General features: G+C 41.9%; 1 protein-coding gene across 2 annotated transcripts in view; it reads left to right on the top strand.

Annotated features, from left to right (window-relative positions):
- The window catches only part of CRTC3 (CREB regulated transcription coactivator 3), a 122,972-nt gene that overhangs the window by 102,363 nt on the left and 3,389 nt on the right, over positions 1 to 17,220 (top strand). For both annotated transcript variants that reach the window (XM_066592691.1, XM_066592690.1), the window contains 7 exons: positions 1,326 to 1,364; positions 2,109 to 2,194; positions 4,515 to 4,564; positions 7,051 to 7,268; positions 9,407 to 9,711; positions 11,879 to 12,070; positions 15,340 to 15,420. In XM_066592691.1, the coding sequence (XP_066448788.1) occupies positions 1,326 to 1,364; positions 2,109 to 2,194; positions 4,515 to 4,564; positions 7,051 to 7,268; positions 9,407 to 9,711; positions 11,879 to 12,070; positions 15,340 to 15,420 (971 nt within the window). The remainder of the gene's footprint in view (positions 1 to 1,325; positions 1,365 to 2,108; positions 2,195 to 4,514; positions 4,565 to 7,050; positions 7,269 to 9,406; positions 9,712 to 11,878; positions 12,071 to 15,339; positions 15,421 to 17,220) is intronic.

Genomic DNA, 17,220 nt, shown 5'->3' with positions numbered 1-17,220 from the left:
AGTAATAAAAGGTCACGAATACTTTAGTCTAACTCCACCCTTGCAGCTGAAATAAACATCCTGATCTTCGTGGATGTATCCAGGGCAGGTATATCTGCACCTCCTCTGCTATACTATATTATACAGGTGTGGGTTAGCTATGCAGTACAAATTTAAAGGGTGAGGCTTGCTAGCCCCTGGCTGAAGAGTAAGTAGCCCCCTAGGGCACAATTGATGGATTGAATTAAAACTACAAGGCTGTGCCTTTACACTTTTAGTATAATGAAAGATAGTGCCAAGGGACAGTACTGGAGGGATGGAGACTATGTATTCTAAGAATGGTGAGGAGTGGGGGTGATAAAGATTGTCTGACAGCATGCCGAACTGCAGGGATCGAATACGATGGGGCATATTTTGAAATAGCTGATAAATATCTCAACATTCACTTCAACTGGTCAGTGTGTTCGTGTTTGGCCTAGGTAGCACTGGATTGGCAGTAATATATGTAAAGGCTATGGACACCCTTTGTTGGAGGGTTGCATTTAAATACATGTATTTTGTGCTGACAGTCCTTTTTACAATAGGGTTTAATTTAGAAATGTTGCTTCATTTGTCTTCTGCAGCTTCTACATATCACTTTATACAGAAACTGCAGTCTAAGTCTGGATAGGAGATCAGTCAGTGAGGCTGGACTGACAGATTAGTTTTCCTATGCTCTCTCCTCTCCTGCATGTTCTTTTCAGCTAATTTATAGCTATCACAAGTGGGAAGTTAATCTCATTAACATAGAATAATATATGAATCTGCTTCTCACTTGTACGTGTGTAGACGAAAGCGTAAAATGTGCTGGTCAGAGAACACCTTATGCGTTTGTCCGTAAGAAGTGGGTCAGAAGGGGTGTCGTCTCTCCTTAAGGAGAGCACCTAGAAGGGCTGTGGAGACACCTAGGAGGTGAGGGGGGAGACTTGGTCCTCTGGGTAATATATGCAGATAAGGAAGATGGAACTATACCCCTGCAGCGCCACCTATTGGATGGCAGCATTCTTGTGAGTCAATGTCAGACTCTTTAAAGACTTTTTTTTAAAGAGTTGTACATTGATTTAAAGGAATGCTGCCATCCAATAGATGGCGCTGCAGAGGTATTGTTGAATCTTCCTTATTTCCGTGGCAAGTGAAATCCCCCTTAAAGCAGAATGCTTACTGTCATACACAAGCACTGTGTTCTGGCCTGTATGGATTTAAGTATGCATGCGCTATTATACATGGTACTAAAGCATCTGATAACTAAGTGATACTTTTATTCATAATGTGGTTTTTACCTCTCTCTATTTTATGTTGTTTTGCAGCAAGTTTACATGACGGGGAAGCAGACAACTTCGTAGAAGGTAAAACTTATGCCGCCATTCTTTTTGTTTTGTGACCTTATCATCTTACAGTTCTGTTGTGGAGTGACAGAAGTAATCCGTAACACAAATTAAATACTGTATATGTATTAAAGGAATAGTATGATCATTGTTTGGTTTTATTTCCTAGAGTTATTTCATTTTGCAAGGTAAGACTGCCTGCAGACGGCCGGGTCGGATCCCGCTGCGTGAATTCTCAGTGGGATGTGGGTCTGTGCCCCTGCAGAGACCTGCGGCTCCCCCCTCCCGGCGTCTCCTCTATGCACTGTGTGACGGCTGCCGCCCAGACGGCGCAGAGCGGAGCCAGCCCGTCACTACTAACATTTCTGTGCGGGCCTCTGCGAGACAAACGCAGCTGTGTGCATAGGATTGCGTTTTGTAATGTAATCCTATGCAGGCGGGTACGGGCGAAAATTCTGTGGGAAATCACGCAGCGAAATTTCTGCCCGTATGCAGGGGGACGGGACTAACTTGTCTGTTTTTTTTTAGAGTATGTTAAAACAGAACAAGCAAAAAAAACAAAGAAACACTGCTATTGCAAAGCATTAAAAATTGCCAAGCAGGGAGCTTCACGCATACTTTGTGTGTCCTTCATATTACTCCTCAGTTCCCAACTTCTGGGAATCGGTATTGTGAAGATAACTAAGATACATTGGGTACAGGCTGCACGTGGTCACGGCTTACATAAACTGTCTTTTTGTTTTTGTATTTTTTTTCTCTGTGCAGTTTTTTCATTTCCAAATGCTTTGACGGAAGAGAACATGCTGAATGTTTCCAAGCCACTGCCCAAACAGCTATGGGAAGCCAAAAAGGTGCAGTATCTAATAAATGGCATTTGCTTTTATAATATATATATATTCTATATGGGAAGGCTCTTTGTGCCGGCTGATGTCTAGAGGCACCAAATACCAAAACATAGATGCCCAACAGGCCATCCCAGGACTGATCATCACTAGTGGATGGAGATGAGCATGTTTACACGGGCTGATCAGTCGTTTGATTTTTATTCATGCAGAAACTTGGCAACGAGCACATTTATCGTTTGTCGTTCAGTTGACCAATAATCGTTCAGATTCTCGCTGATTGTGGGAATATTAATGATTTCTCTACATGAACTTGCTTATCTAGTGCTAATCCTAGATAACAGGCTAGCTTTGTATTTTTAAGGCCGCCTTTGTATTTGTAAGGGAGCTCACAGCGGGATATGACCATGATGGCAGCGGCGTCCGTGCGTACCCCTCCTTTTCGCTTCTTCATCTGTACTGTGGATGGACATGTGCAATACAGGGTTGTTTTTTTCAAATTTTTTTTTAATCTTCCCATGCGGTCATCATGTGCTTAAGAGCTTATTCCCACGGGCGTATTACCCATGCTTTCAATGGGCTCATTCACATGAGTGTATGTTGCACATGCAGATTGAGGTTGTGCCACATAGGCATGTGGGCCACGCTATTATGGATAGGTAGGAGATTATTGTGTATGCCGAGGTGGATTCTAGTATAGGGCAAAGAGTATTAATCTGTAAGAAGTGTGCTAGTTGTGTTTCTGAATTGGGGAGAGGGTTGTCTGTCACCCATGGTCGGAGATGTATAAGCTGGCCTAAAATATAATCTAAAAATTAGGTTTGGCAGTGCAGCACCTTCTGCTTGTTTTTTGGTGCTGAAGGGTGGAAAGTCTCAGCTTGGGGCAAGAACTTCCCCCCAAAAAGCAAAATTGTAATGGCATCCATAGTTCTAAAACCTCTACTCAGTACAGGGACTGAAATGTGCTCTAAGACGTAGAGGCACTTGGGTAAGACTGTCCTTTCAATGAGTTTTATGCACCCAGTAACTGAAAACAGTAGAACCCCAAACCTTAAATTTTGATTTAAAATGGTCTTTTAATGGGAATATACTAAGATCCAGGGAGTGTTTATACTCATTAGAAAATTTTCGACGTCAAGATATTTAAACTTATTCACTATCTGGAGAGCACAGAGTGAGTTTTGGGCACAGAAAGGTTTTTTTTTTTTTTATGACTTATTAATATGAATACCTGTGAGTTCCCCAAATCTGTTAATATGGTCAGTCGCATGCAAAGGGATGTTGTAGGATTGGACATAAACAGCATGAGATCGTCAGCATACAATGTGATCCAGTCTTCTTGATCTTTAGTTATGCCAGCCTTGTGTAATGCCTCCATGTAATGGGAAGTAAGGGGAGCAAGAGCCATTCACTGAGACAGCGGTTAAAGGAGATTTGTATAGCAGGGAAACCCCTTGGCTAAAAGTGTCACCAAAACCAAATTGGTAAAGAGCATGGCCTAGGAAAGGCCATTCTATGGAATTGAATGCTTTCATAGCATCTAGGGAAGCCAGATGTTTTCTTTCATAGTTGCCCCACTTTGGGTTATAACGTGAACTCTTCTAAGGTTGTTCCCAGTGGATTTCCTGGGCATAAGCCCAATTTGGTCTGGATGGATTAGATCTAAAATTATGGCGCTAAGACCGTTTGTCATCATTTTTGCGAACAACTTGTTTTCTATATTCAGTAGTGAACTACACTGTAGAGGGTTCCTGTCTTGTACTAAAATAATTACAGTATCGAGTCCAGTATTTCTTGATATTTTGCATATACCTCAACTGGAAGGCCATCTGGGCCTAGTGACTTACCACTTGCCATATCGGAGAGCGCCTCAGTGAGCTCATCTAAAGTATACATTTTTTCTGATCTGGGGTCAGGCATGGGAAGGTGTAATCAAAATAGGCACTCAGTTCTTGCGAAGCATGGTCAAACCTGAAATAATAAAGTTCACTGAAGAAGTGTTGGAATCTCCTCCTTACAGAGTCACTGTCGCAAGCATGTTTATCCCTCTGAGCAAATGTGGAGACCAGCGGGGTATGCGGAGTTCTGGTGGAGTAAGTGGACTAAAAGACTAGTTGATACATTACCCAGCTCATAAAAGCGCTGTTTAGCAAAAATGGAACATCTATAGGCCTTTTCTTGCAGTAGTAGAAGATACTGTCTGCCGTGCTGCAACCATAAGGTTTTATTTTCCCAAGTGTACCTAAATCTGTTCCTTAGTATCTTGGTTTATGCAATGTGTTGTCTTTACTGGACGTAATTTGTGTTTGTCTCTCCATATCTATTTCAGGTCCAGTCCATGACATCTCGTCCTCGATCCTGTGAAGTTCCAGGCATCAAGTATGTACTGAGACAGATTCTGCAGGAAAATGGCACACATAAAATAGTTAAATCTGATGCGGCTACGTTCAGACATTAAAATCTGCAGCAAAGCATACTGCTATACATATACAGTGGGGCCAGAAAGTCTTCACACCCTTTCCCTTTTTTTTTTTTTAACATATTGTTATGTTGTGACCTTAAATCTTTTTAATTTGCACAAGTTTTCCCATCATTCTGCACTCAATGCTCCTCAATGACAGTGAAAACAGAATAGTAGAACTCTTTGTAATTTTTTTTTTAATTAAAAACTAACATTTTGCATTGACATAAGTATTCACATCCTGCACACAGTACTGAGTTGAAGCACCTTTGGCAGTGATTACAGCCTCCAGTTTATACACCTGGATTTGGGGATTTTCTACCATTCTGCTCTGCAGATCTTCTCAAGCTCTGTCAGGTTGGATGGGGGCCACCTATGGACAACCATTTTTAGGTCTCTCCAGAGAGGAGATGTTTAAGTCACGGCTCTGGCTGGGTCACTCAAGGACATTCACAGAGTTGTCACTAAGCCACTCCTGTGTTGTCTTGGCTGTGTTTTTAAGGTCATTGTCTTGTTTGAAAGTGAATATTCTGCCAGTCTGAGGTCCCTTGTACTCTGGACCAGGTTGTCATTAAGTATATCTCTAGACTTTGCTGCATTCAACTTTTCATCAACCCTGACAGCTTCCCTGTCCCAGCGGCTGAAAAGCACCCCCACAGCATGATGCTGCCACCACCAGGCTTCACTAGGGCTGGTATTGGGCAGGTGATGAGCACTGCCTGGATTCCTGCAGACATAACACTTAGAATTCAGGCCAATCTTTGTTTCATCAGACCAGAGAATCTTGTTTCTCACAGACTGAGTGTCCTTTAGGTGCTTTTTGGTAAACTCCATTGGCCACTCTGCCATAAAGCCTAGATTGGTGGAGTGCTGCAGTGATGGTTGACCTTCTGGAGGTTTCTCCCATCTGCACAGAGGATCTTTGGAGCTCAGCCAGACCAAGACAGTTCTTCACCAATTACATAGTTTGGTGGGTTGGCCAGCTCTAGGAAGAGTCCTGGTTGTTCCAAACTTCTTCCATTTAATAATTATGGAGGCCGCTGTGCTCTTGGGAACTTTCAGTGCAGCAGAATTTATTTGTAGCCGCCTCCACACAATCCTGTCTCTGAGCTCTACAGGCAGTTCTTTCATCCTCATGGCTTGGTTTCGGCTCTGATATCCATTGTGAGCCGTAAGACCTTATATAGACAGGGGTGTCTTAAAATTATGTCTAATAAACTGAATTTACCATAACTGGACTCCAATCAAAGTGTAGAAACCTTTCAAAGATGATTTAGAGAAATGGAAGGCCCCCAGTGATAAATTTCAAGTGTCAAACCAAAGGGTGTGAATACTTAAATCAATGCATAATTTTAGTTATTAATTCTAAAAGAAATTACAAATATTTCTTACATTCTGCTTTCACTTTGTCATTATGGGGTATTTAGTGTAGAATGACGGCGGAAAAACTTGAATATTTTTTTACATTTGCTCAAGACCACAACGTAAAAATGAAAGTCTGAAAACGTTTCAGTCCCACTCTAAATGGAATTAAAAAGGCTCCTTACACAAATAGCAGAAAAAGTCTGCACAGATTTTATGGCTTGCTGTTGATTTCTACATATACAGCATATGGGGATTTGCCACTGAAACCTGTTGTGAAATTCTCTTTGCAATGCAATGGGTGAACATTAGAGATGAGCGAGTATACTTGCTAAGGACAAATACTCGATCGAGCATTGTCCTTAGTGAGTATCTCCCCGCTCGGTAGAGAAGGTTTGAGAGATCTCCCCTCAGTTCCTCCGCGCCCGCCGCCGGCTGCCGAATTTTTGCTTTCGAGCGGGCGGGTACTCGCTAAGGGCAATGCTCGCTCGAGCAATTGCCCTTAGCGAGTATACTCGCTCATCTCTAGTGAAAATGTCAGCAAGTGAGCAGCAAAATTTGCATGTAATTTTCAGAAGAACACATGTTAAGAGTATTAGTACCACCCACATATTTTGGCTATATTGTGCTTTCAATAGTGGGTCAAAAGAGATTAATGCACAAGTGCCTAGTTAAGTGAATTTGAATATCTCGAATAAAAATCAGTAAAAAAACTCAGTAGAGAGGCAACACTGGAGACCCCGTTTGACTATTCTACTGATTTTTATTAGAGACACTCAAATTCACTTGACAGTCTAAGAAGTGGGACGGCCATCTTGCAATACTGAAGAAGGGTCACAGGAATCAGCAGATCATGGGCACAATGCTTCAAAGGAAGAGTGAACATACACACCCCCTTGTGGTCCCAGGACAAATTTTGTCCTGGAATGTCGCTTTAAATATTTTCCTTCTTTGCAGTCCATCCAATCTGTTAATAAACGCCTACATTAATTTTTGCTGCACATGGAATTTGACGTTTATTTCATTGATTTTCCTCCTTCAGAGTTTTTCCGTCTTCAGATCCAAACACTGGCCTCTCACATTTCCAAGGGAACCTCAACACAGGTGGATCACTGCCAGATCTTACAAGTCTGCATTTCCCTTCTCCCCTGCCAACACCGCTGGACCCAGATGACACAACATATGCCCATATTGGTGCAGAGAATAGTACAGGTGGGCTACCTGCCGCTATGACTCACCTGGGCATCAGTGGCTCTTCAGGTCAGTGTTGATAAAACGTACTTTACATACAAATGTAAATGATCTAACCTATCGATCGCCTCCAGCTGATTATATCATAACATAAAGCTAAAACATTTAGAACTGCATATACAGACAAGGCCAATCATCTCATTTTTTAGCACTTTACCTATACTTTACATTTTATTGCATATAGTTTGGGGTTAAAGGAGTTTTCTGTACAAATACTATTGATGATCTATACTCAGGATAGGTCATCAATAGTCAATCGCTCAGGCCGAACAGCTATTTGGACACCTGCTGTCCACGTCACAAAACACGGGGTATAGAGCGGAAGCAGATGGCTCTGACCCCTGTATCATGGCCGGCACTGGTAATTGCAGGAATAGCTTCCATTAAAATTACAAAGACACTGACCGCGAGCACAAAAACAGCTGATTGGCCGGAATCCCTGGACCCCAACCGAACAACTATTGATGACCTATCCTGAGGATAGCCATCAGTAATATTTACCTGAGAAACATCTTCAATAATTTGAAAAGTTACTTAAAGCATACCTGAGTTTTCAGAAAACTTTTCAGAGTAAGCTGGTGTGTGTACATGAGGAATAATATTATACAGTATCTGGCCATTGACTTTTCTTCCTACATTTATCACCAGTTTACCCCTTCTGCAGTGTGTATATCTGATTTTTAGTTTTCTCGGAGTTTATCACACTTAAAGCAAAAGGGAACAAAACTAATCAAAAAGACCTAGCAGGCAACCATAATTACCGATGTAATGGTACCCAAATACAAGGGCATATGGAAACAGCATGCAGAACAGGTGAAATGCTATATGGAGGAGCTTGTATATTATTCTAATGAACAACCAACTACCAGATATTGGTTTTATATTTGCACATAGATAAAGGTATATAAAGGGTATCAGTCCCACCGATAGGTGTAGTGCCTATTAGTGATGCCTATTTGATCCCACGGGCTGCCTTGCATGTTTGAAATGAATCCCAATAGTGGAGACACGCTGGGCTCCACCAGCATTTTAAAGCCAGACCGCTTACTGCAAAAACTAACAATATATATGCGGTATTAATTAATATTATCACACTGGTTATCACATTAGCAGAAATTGTGTGAAAAGTTTGTGACCATTGAAATAATGAATTTAATGTTGCAAGTTCAGAAGAAGAATATGCACTAAGGCCGCCTGCAGATGGCCGGGTCGAATCCTGCTGTGAGAATTCTCGCAGCGGGACCCCACCTGAGCCTCTGCAGGGACCAGCGCGGCACTTACCTCTCCAACGGCTCCAGCACTTTGATATGCCGGCCAGCCGGCGCATGCGCAGAGCGGAGCCAGCAGCCGGGGAGTGACATATTTCTGTGCGCCCCCCCCCCGTATGCAGGGGGCCTTAGGCATTGATCATTATTATTGTAGTCTCTGTTATTCAATGTTGAAATGTAATTGTTCAATAATAGAGACTATATTAATAATGATGGGCATCTAAGTGATATATGGTCCACACAGAAGCTGATTTGAAAGCCTAGTAGCAGAAATTGAGACATATCAGTACAAGGGGACGAGCCAGAAATAATAATTAAAAAAAAAAAAAGAAGCCTCATGGAAAGCTTTGCCTTTTTGAATAGGGTCTTTGTGCCACGCAGCCCACTCTCTTACTTCAGTATGCAAGTGTTCAAGTTCCACCAAGTAGTTCTTGATAATACTGCCATTATATGCCAGTGAATAGGGACTTGTGTATGGTGAAGTCAGATCTTTCGAAGCTCTATCTTCTAGAAGGCTGCTTACTTTACAGATTTATTTGGACCTTGGGAGTTGTGTAAGAAACTGCAAAGAGATCACTGTTTAGTATCTTTAGTTTAAAATTTGTAGCAGGTGCATAAAAACATATAAAACAATACTGGTTTATGTGTTGTAATATTAATAGCTAGAACTGAAAGCACAAGATAAGAAAAGACTTCCTTCTACTACTGTGCAACTTTGATCACTGTTCTTGTTAAGCTTTCTCTCACAAACCTGGCATTGAGCCCACGGCTTCCGGATGTTTACCCTCTGATGTATTTCCTGGATGGCGGTATGGAATTGTGCAAGATCTGCAGCATTACATTTTTTAATAGGATCATTGTTTGTTTATTTTAATACAGGTTTGCAGAACACCCGCAGCAATCCATCCATACAAGCAACACTGAACAATAGTTCTATGGCTAGTCATGTAAACAACCACGGACCTCCACCAGGCCGCTCTAACCCATCACTTCACCCGTCTCTTCGCCTGGCATCCCTCAGCAACCCTTCTCTTTCGTCGGCCGCTCTTGGCAGTTCCCCAAGGCGAAGGCACACTCCTGTTAGCCCGCTGACCTTGACTCCAGGCAGCGAGTCGAATCGGAGCATCAGTGGACAGTTTTCACCTACCAGTCCATTGAATATGCCACCTACATGTAATTCACAGGTAATATTTCAGCTATCCATATTTTTTAGGTAGTTTACCACAATTTTTATGGAATCTTTTAGTTCAATGCCAGGTTATCGCAGCCTATTAAAAAATTCCTGAAAAACAGTAAAGTCAATGGTGTTGATTAAAAATCTTTATTTGAAATCAGCAGGTAAAGTGTGTCGAGGTTTGCAGACCTCTTCATCACATAGCTGGATTATGTGTATCTTGGCTAATAATCCATTTGCACACTGGTTGTGCCAGAGGCTCAGTTCACTTTGACCTTCTTTCACCTTAGCTCATGACACTAACCTGACTTTTGGTTGACTAGCATGCTAGGTCAGCAGCACTTTTTTGAATTTACTCTTACATACCACACCTGCTTACCGCATCCACCTCAAGTTCCTTACCTCCTAGGGTGCTCTGCCTGGGTTCTTTCTCTCTTGCCTAATGCTGATTACAGTGGGGCAAATTTTGGTAACCTAATAAACCACCCTTTTGACTTGGGCCTTTTACTAGTTTGGCTGGATTTAAAGGGGTATTCGCAAGATTGAATCTTACCACCAATCCATAAGATCGGTGATTAAAAGGCTGATTGGTAGGCATCTCAGCAGTGAGTCTTCACCAATTCCATGAAGAGGGGTCATGTGTCCATCTGTTATGCTTGACTGTTCGGCTATCTGCAGCAGTCCCAGTGGAGATTAATGGAGTGGCACTGCGCATGCTTGACCGTCGCTCCATTCAATCTCCTCCTTACTCTAAGGGGTGCAGTGAGTGTGTAGTAAAGAGTAGGTTGAATGAAGCAGTAGTCAAGCATTTGCTGTGACGCTACTTTCATCTTCAATGATAGTGCAGATATAGCTGAACAGATGTACTCTGTTGTTTCCATCAGATCCATTGAAATGAATGGAACACCACTGTGCACACTTGGCATCCATTCCATTTATTGTGCATGTCACTGCAGGGGGTGCAGTGAGTCCACGGTGAGGAGGAGAGGGGGACACAGTACCCCTGTTATGGGATTGGAGGAAGTCTCTCTGCTGAGATCCCCACCGATCAGCATTTTATCGCCTATCCTATGGATAGGTGATAAATGTTAATCTTGGGAATACCCTTTGAGGTGAAGCTCAACTTTTTGATTTACAAGGTCTCTATAACAAACATAATCCTAGTGTCCTTTGTATGTAAATTTTTGTTTTTGCCAATTTCCGTTTGTTACAAACTTCAGCAATATTTTGGGCTGAGGCCTATTGCCATATTATAATGTGAGTCATACATAAGCTGACCAGGAAAGCCTTTCCTAAATCGAGCTAAACCAACAAACTAAACCAAAATAGGTGAAAATAGGCAACCAGAATAATGCACATATTTTGAAACACGCGAGACTTTACATTTTTGATTAAAGAGCCATTTTGTTCTTGGAGGAGGGCTTGAACAGTCCAAAAAATTTCAGGTCACGTTCCAAGCCTTTGTTTGGAATATAATGTACCCTATAATTACTTAGAACAGGTTTTCAGTATATCCTATAGTAAGAACACCTGTGGCAATGTCTGAAACACTGACAAACATGACCTGTCACGGGTCATGAGGACTGGAGTTTGGGGCTCACTGATTTAGAGCCCTGTTTTACGGGACAACCTTTGGGGTGCAGATTGCCCGACAGGTTGTCCCAGCAGTAATTATTCCTGTGCTTTTACACAGGAACGATCATTGCTCAGTGAATGGGGGCGGAGTGGGACAGGGGTCTTTGCGGCCTGCCTGCCTCTATTCACGGTAAACAGGCAGCTGTTCTTAGATGAATGAATGCCTGATCACATGAGCCAATCGTCGTCCAGTTTTTATGCATGCAGAAACTAAAAGCCAAATGATGTCATTTGTCGTTCAGTCGGCGCATGCATTTACAATGATCATTGATTGTTTGGAGTCTCACTGGATCGAGAAGATCTGAACAATTGTCGACCCGTGTAAAAGGAGCCTTACATGAAACCGAAAAGAGTGGAGCTTCCACTGATCCCTGTCCGTTACAAGGCCAAGAGTTATTCCATGATGAGCTCAATTTGCCTTTCCTTGCCATAGAATACGAAGTCATGTAAAAATGTGTAATTGTGCATACTTTGTTTTCTTGGCCACTGGATTACACGTTGAATTGTATAGTTATACATTGCTGTCATTTCTATTTTTCTAGGGTATGGCTCTGGACAGGAACCCACTTTCTCTTCCTCCACTAGAACCTCCTCCTCCGTATCCTTTATACCAAGAGCAATCCCAACACCCACTTCAGCATACGCAGCAACATGTGCACGAATCTACAGAGTCTCCAAGCTTTCAGCCTCCCTCGCCCGTACCCTGCCCTCCTCTGGACTTAAATTTGGCTAATGTGAGTACAGTTTTAGGGGGGTATGTAGATAGAAGCAGATAGATAGCTAGAGATCTATGCCTTTCTTCTTACTCTGCTCTAAGCGCTGATCTGTTAGACAGTAGATTTCTTGTTTTTTAAAATAATATTTGCTGATGGATTGTGAAAATGTTATGGCAACGAAAAAAAAATACTACATGACATACAATGTACTATATTGAGGAAGACCCGAACATCCATTCCGTTATGCAATATGGTTATATAATGTATGGTTGTATAATAATATATGGTTATATAAGGTATACTGCTGGCATTAACCCCTCTCCATTTATAGGTCCATAGGTCTGACTTTAAAGTAATAGAAGTTAAAGGGAATATATTGTTAGGAACCCTCACCCCTTCCCCCCTAACTAATAGAACATGGGAATAGATTAAATCATTATTATTTTTCCATTCCTGCATTCGCCACCACAAACGGCCCCTGCAGTATGTGCTAATGAATCTAGGAGTCCACTGTGCATTAGTGTACTGACTGCAGGCCATTTGTGGGCTTACTGCGGGGAAGTGTGAGTTGATGAGGAATACATGTGTATAAGCTGTCCACATTTACTGCAGTTTGTGAGGGTTCATGACCGATTCTCTCAGTAAGGAGCTGTTCACATTAGGATTTTATCATCCATTAATTGTACAGATTTTGATACAAAAAACAATTGCATGGCACACCTATAATCGGTGAAACGTAGTTCAAATGGGCATACTTTTGACTATGTCTTACCTCCCTTAGGTTTTTCTTTGTTAGTCAATGGGAAACCTATGTAAATGCATGGCTGTACATTTTCATATGTTTATGTATTTTTTGTTATCAAATGCCTTAAAATCTTAGGCCCAGTGTCCACGGGCGGATTTTATTTATTGAATCCACACGGCTCTCCCACAGCTCATAGAGAAGCATTGGGCATCCGTCCTTCATTGAAGGCCTCTTCTCCACGAGCCCCCAGCAGATTCCACCTGTGCGGTGCGGGTCCTCTCTGTGTCGGCCATATCTACGTTCTCCTGCTTGGCTGATGCGCTCTGCGAGCTGGCCGGCGTGCATTTTCTTTTCTTCAAATCTCTTGTTTTCCCGCTGGGGGTGTGACGCGGATACGACCACTTTCATTGACTTCAATGGAAGCCACCCATGCGGGAATCCACGCAAAAAGGATCATGGTGTGAAAAAATGACATCCACATGCTTTTAATTGTTTTGCGGACACTAATGCATCCCTATGGGCTGCTTGATTTGCGGATCTCCCACGCTGGTACCCTGCAAATCATATCCGCCCGTGGACATTGAGCCTAAGGCTCAATGTCCACAAGCGGATTTTAATGATAAATTCCACGCATGTCTCTCTCATGGGAGATCCACAGCTCCAGAAGCCCATAGGGATGTATTGGTATCCGCAGGGCAAAATAAAAGCATGCGGATGTGATTCTTTTTCCCGGCGCACGGAAAGCAATAGCAGCATGGTCCATTTTCCCGTATATCTCCCACATGGATGGCTCTCACAGCTTCCATTGAAGTGAATGGAAGCCGCCCGGACCCACGGAACACCCGCAGCTTCATGGCTACAGGCACGGGTGGAAACTGCTGTCGGATGTCACCATGCGTGGCTGTGGACATGAGGCCTAAGTCCTGTGGATATGATTTTAAATGATTTGCGGATGCCACGCGTGGGTAATAAATCACAGCATGCTCCATTTTACCGCGGATCACACGCGGATCTGGCCCCATTCTTCTCTAAGGGAGCTTAGGATCCACATTGCATGCACAAATACATTTAAATGCATGTGCAGATCCGCTGCAGATTTGAAGGTTAAAAGCAATTAGTGAAGTGGGGAAAAGGCTGGGATTTTTTCCGCAATGCATCCACGCAGAAAAAATCCACAATCTGTGATCTCCCGCAAGGAGAAAAAAAAAATCAATTTTAAGATGACCCGCCGTGCATCTGCTGCGGAAATCCGCATGAAATATTCGTGTGTGCCGTGGACATGAGGCCCTAAGGACCAGACACTTTTTAGGGATTTTACCCTTGTGGTGGTTTTTTCTTCAGCTACTATTATTATTATTATTATTATTTATTATTTTTATTATTATTTTTTTTTTTTCAATGACTCTCATCCCCCCTCTTCTTTTTTTTAAGATTTTTATTAGGAGTAAAAAGCTAGAAAAAATGATTTTTTTCAATTGTCTAGTTTAATTTTTAAAATGTAATATATTTATGCTAAAATGAAGTACAGAAATTGGTTCCTCATTTTGCTTGATGGTTCGATATTTAGTTTGCATAGTTTTGGATTACAGGGCACATATGGCGACTGTTTTAGTTGGTGTCTGCTGTGAATCATGTTGCATATCTATGTAAATCTATGCCCCCCATGATGTTCTATAAGACCTATGAGTGTCATTTATATTGTGTTTTTGTGTTTTATAATTTCTACTGTAGCTGGGCATCCATAGGAGCCCCAGTTACAGGGAAAACCTTCACTTGTATTAACAGTAGTCACTAACAGAGCTGATCAGGTACTCCTAGGACACTGCAGCTCTGCTGTGATAGAGGGCACCCGGCGCACTTCCGCTTTCAGTTTTTAGTACACGGCCCTCATTAAGGCTCTGTGTACCCTGGAAAGGAGAAAGCAGAAGAGATTAAAAAACGCTTCTGCCTGCTCCTTCAGGTCCTTGTCTGTTTCTGACAGCTGAGAACCCGACCTGCTGTTGCTTGATGGCAGTAGGGGAGGCTTTAATCCCGCGCCATATTTTTGCAATCGGCCAGGATTAAAGCCCAGGACCAAGCAATGTATCACTGTGCTTGGTCCTTAAGGGGATTAAAGGGAAAAAAGTTTTACAGTGAAAAATCTGAAGTACAGAAACTTTTAATTAATCATTTAATGTATACTTTTTATTATGGTACAGCCTTGTTTAAAATGACATACAATTGTAAACATTTTATCATGTACATTTAATTTATACATTAAACCCAAACGAAATTCTAAAAACTTCAGCTAATACGGTGATCAGAGTGTAAGTACTCATAGGGTACATATTGGAAGAAGGTGGGTTGTGACAAGTGTACAGGGTGGGGAACTTCCAACACACGAGTCATCTTTGTGCTGTCAAATGTCACCAGACTCTTGGACTCGATTTAAGACCCTATATTGCCTTCCTCCTGCAGAAGGAGCACCTGCTAACCATGTTATTGCACATGTTATAAGCACTGTTTGCTTATATATCCTTTTCTTGACTATTTTGTTTTCTAGAGCACCCTAAGCGGTTTCTTTTCAGATCCTTTCTTTGATCAGCAACAGCCGATGAGACAAGGGAAATGTCTGTGGCAGCAGGTCAGTCTTTTTGCTACACATTCTCTACATTTCTCGCTGGAAAGTTTCCTACATAATTTTATTTTCTCAGACTATTTTCATCCCAACACTTAGTTGACCTAAAAGATTGATTTAGTTAATTTTTGCTTTTAGGGCAGACATCCTCAAACTTTAATAGGTTCTTAGCCACTTTCAAACATGACAGATGGTGTTGAGTCTTAGGACCAATGTACACGGGCGCATTTGCATTGCGGGAGCCGTAACAGGTGTCAGTCTCCGGATTCCGCAGCAAATACCGCCCATAAACAAGCTATTGAAAATCGCTTTTCCATGTCCGCGAGCGGAAATCAATTGCAATTTTCCGCTCGCGGAGGGAAAATCGAAGCATGTTTTATTTCAGTACGGATTACGCGCGGACAGCTTCCATTGAAGTCCAATCCGCGACATCGCCTAGTGACTGCGTGGCATACTCTGTACTGTGGATGTGCCAGCCAGCACATCCGCAATACAGATCCAGACAGGTATGCACCTGGCACAGGGTCTGATACCTCTGCGGGATCCCGCATACGGAATCCGACCCGGTTGTGTGCATTTAGTCTAACTCTGTATTAACAGGGAAAAGCTTTTTAAACCTATGACAGCCTTACCATACTGTTCATTGCCAGTTATATAGTTGTGATCCTTGTTCTAAATAATGCTGTCAACTGTCTGCTGCCACTAGGGCACAATACAATCTGCAGCTGCTAACAGATTGGGTGACCTCTATCAATTTTACTTGGTCTGTGAAGTTTTTTGTTTTTCCAGAAAAGAAGCGAGAAGACAAGCACTAGCTAATCTAATCACTCCTCTGATCCTAATTAGGTTATCTATCAACTCTGTCACAGCTACCCTGTCAGATGCTGTGGACAATGCTGACAGTAGCATCTAAATAGCCTTGCAGAAGAAAATATTAAAATAAACTCGCATAATGTTTTATTATTGGAAATATAAAAACAATTCAACTTCATAGAATTGGTATTGCTGCTTCCACAATGACCCATACTACAAAACGAACTTGTTATTTATCCCACATGGTAAATACCAAACAAAAAATAATCTAAAAAAGCAATGCTAAGAATAACTTGTCTATCCCACATCACAAAAACTGGAATAAAAAGTAATAGAAAAAAGTATTATGTAGCCCCCCAAAATTGTTAGCAAAGAAAATTTCAAGTCATTCCGCAAAAAACAAACCCTCATATAGCTACATCAAGAGGAAAAATAAAAATGTTGGAATGTTGGGGTCTTGGAATGTGGTGACACAAAAATTTTTTTTTTTTTTTTCAATTTTCCATCCCTTCTGACCAAATAATAAATGATATTCAATATTATATATGTACCCCAAAGAGATTCTTATAAAAAGGACCACTCGTCCCACACACAATAAGGTCTCGTACAGCTGTATCTCTTAGAGTTGTGTAGGAGAGCACACACCTGGGACTCAGATGGCCCTGGAAAATCTGACAATATCAGAGTTCTAGGTGCGCCCACCCCTATACAAGTCTGTGAGAGAAGCATGTGCCACGGACTGTGAAAAGAGTCAGATTTTCCAATGCTGCATGTGCAGGTGCAGCTCGGCAGGTATCGGTAAAACCCATTTGCTTGCCACGGATGGGAAGCTCTGTGTAGAGTCATCTGTAGGATGTAATTTATAACTAATCCAATGTTTTGTGTGTTTTTTTGTTTTTTTAAATTGAGATCAAATGTTGGCGATCATCACAGAGTCTTTCAGTTGAATTCCTAATTTCTCATCTGAGGTTGTCTACTTATAAGTGTCCATAA

The sequence above is a fragment of the Eleutherodactylus coqui genome, chromosome 2 (genome assembly GCF_035609145.1).
Source record: "Eleutherodactylus coqui strain aEleCoq1 chromosome 2, aEleCoq1.hap1, whole genome shotgun sequence".
Classification (NCBI taxonomy): Eukaryota; Metazoa; Chordata; class Amphibia; order Anura; family Eleutherodactylidae; genus Eleutherodactylus; species Eleutherodactylus coqui.
The sequence above is the reverse complement of the archived record's forward strand: the minus strand, read 5'-3'. Positions and strand labels throughout refer to the sequence as shown.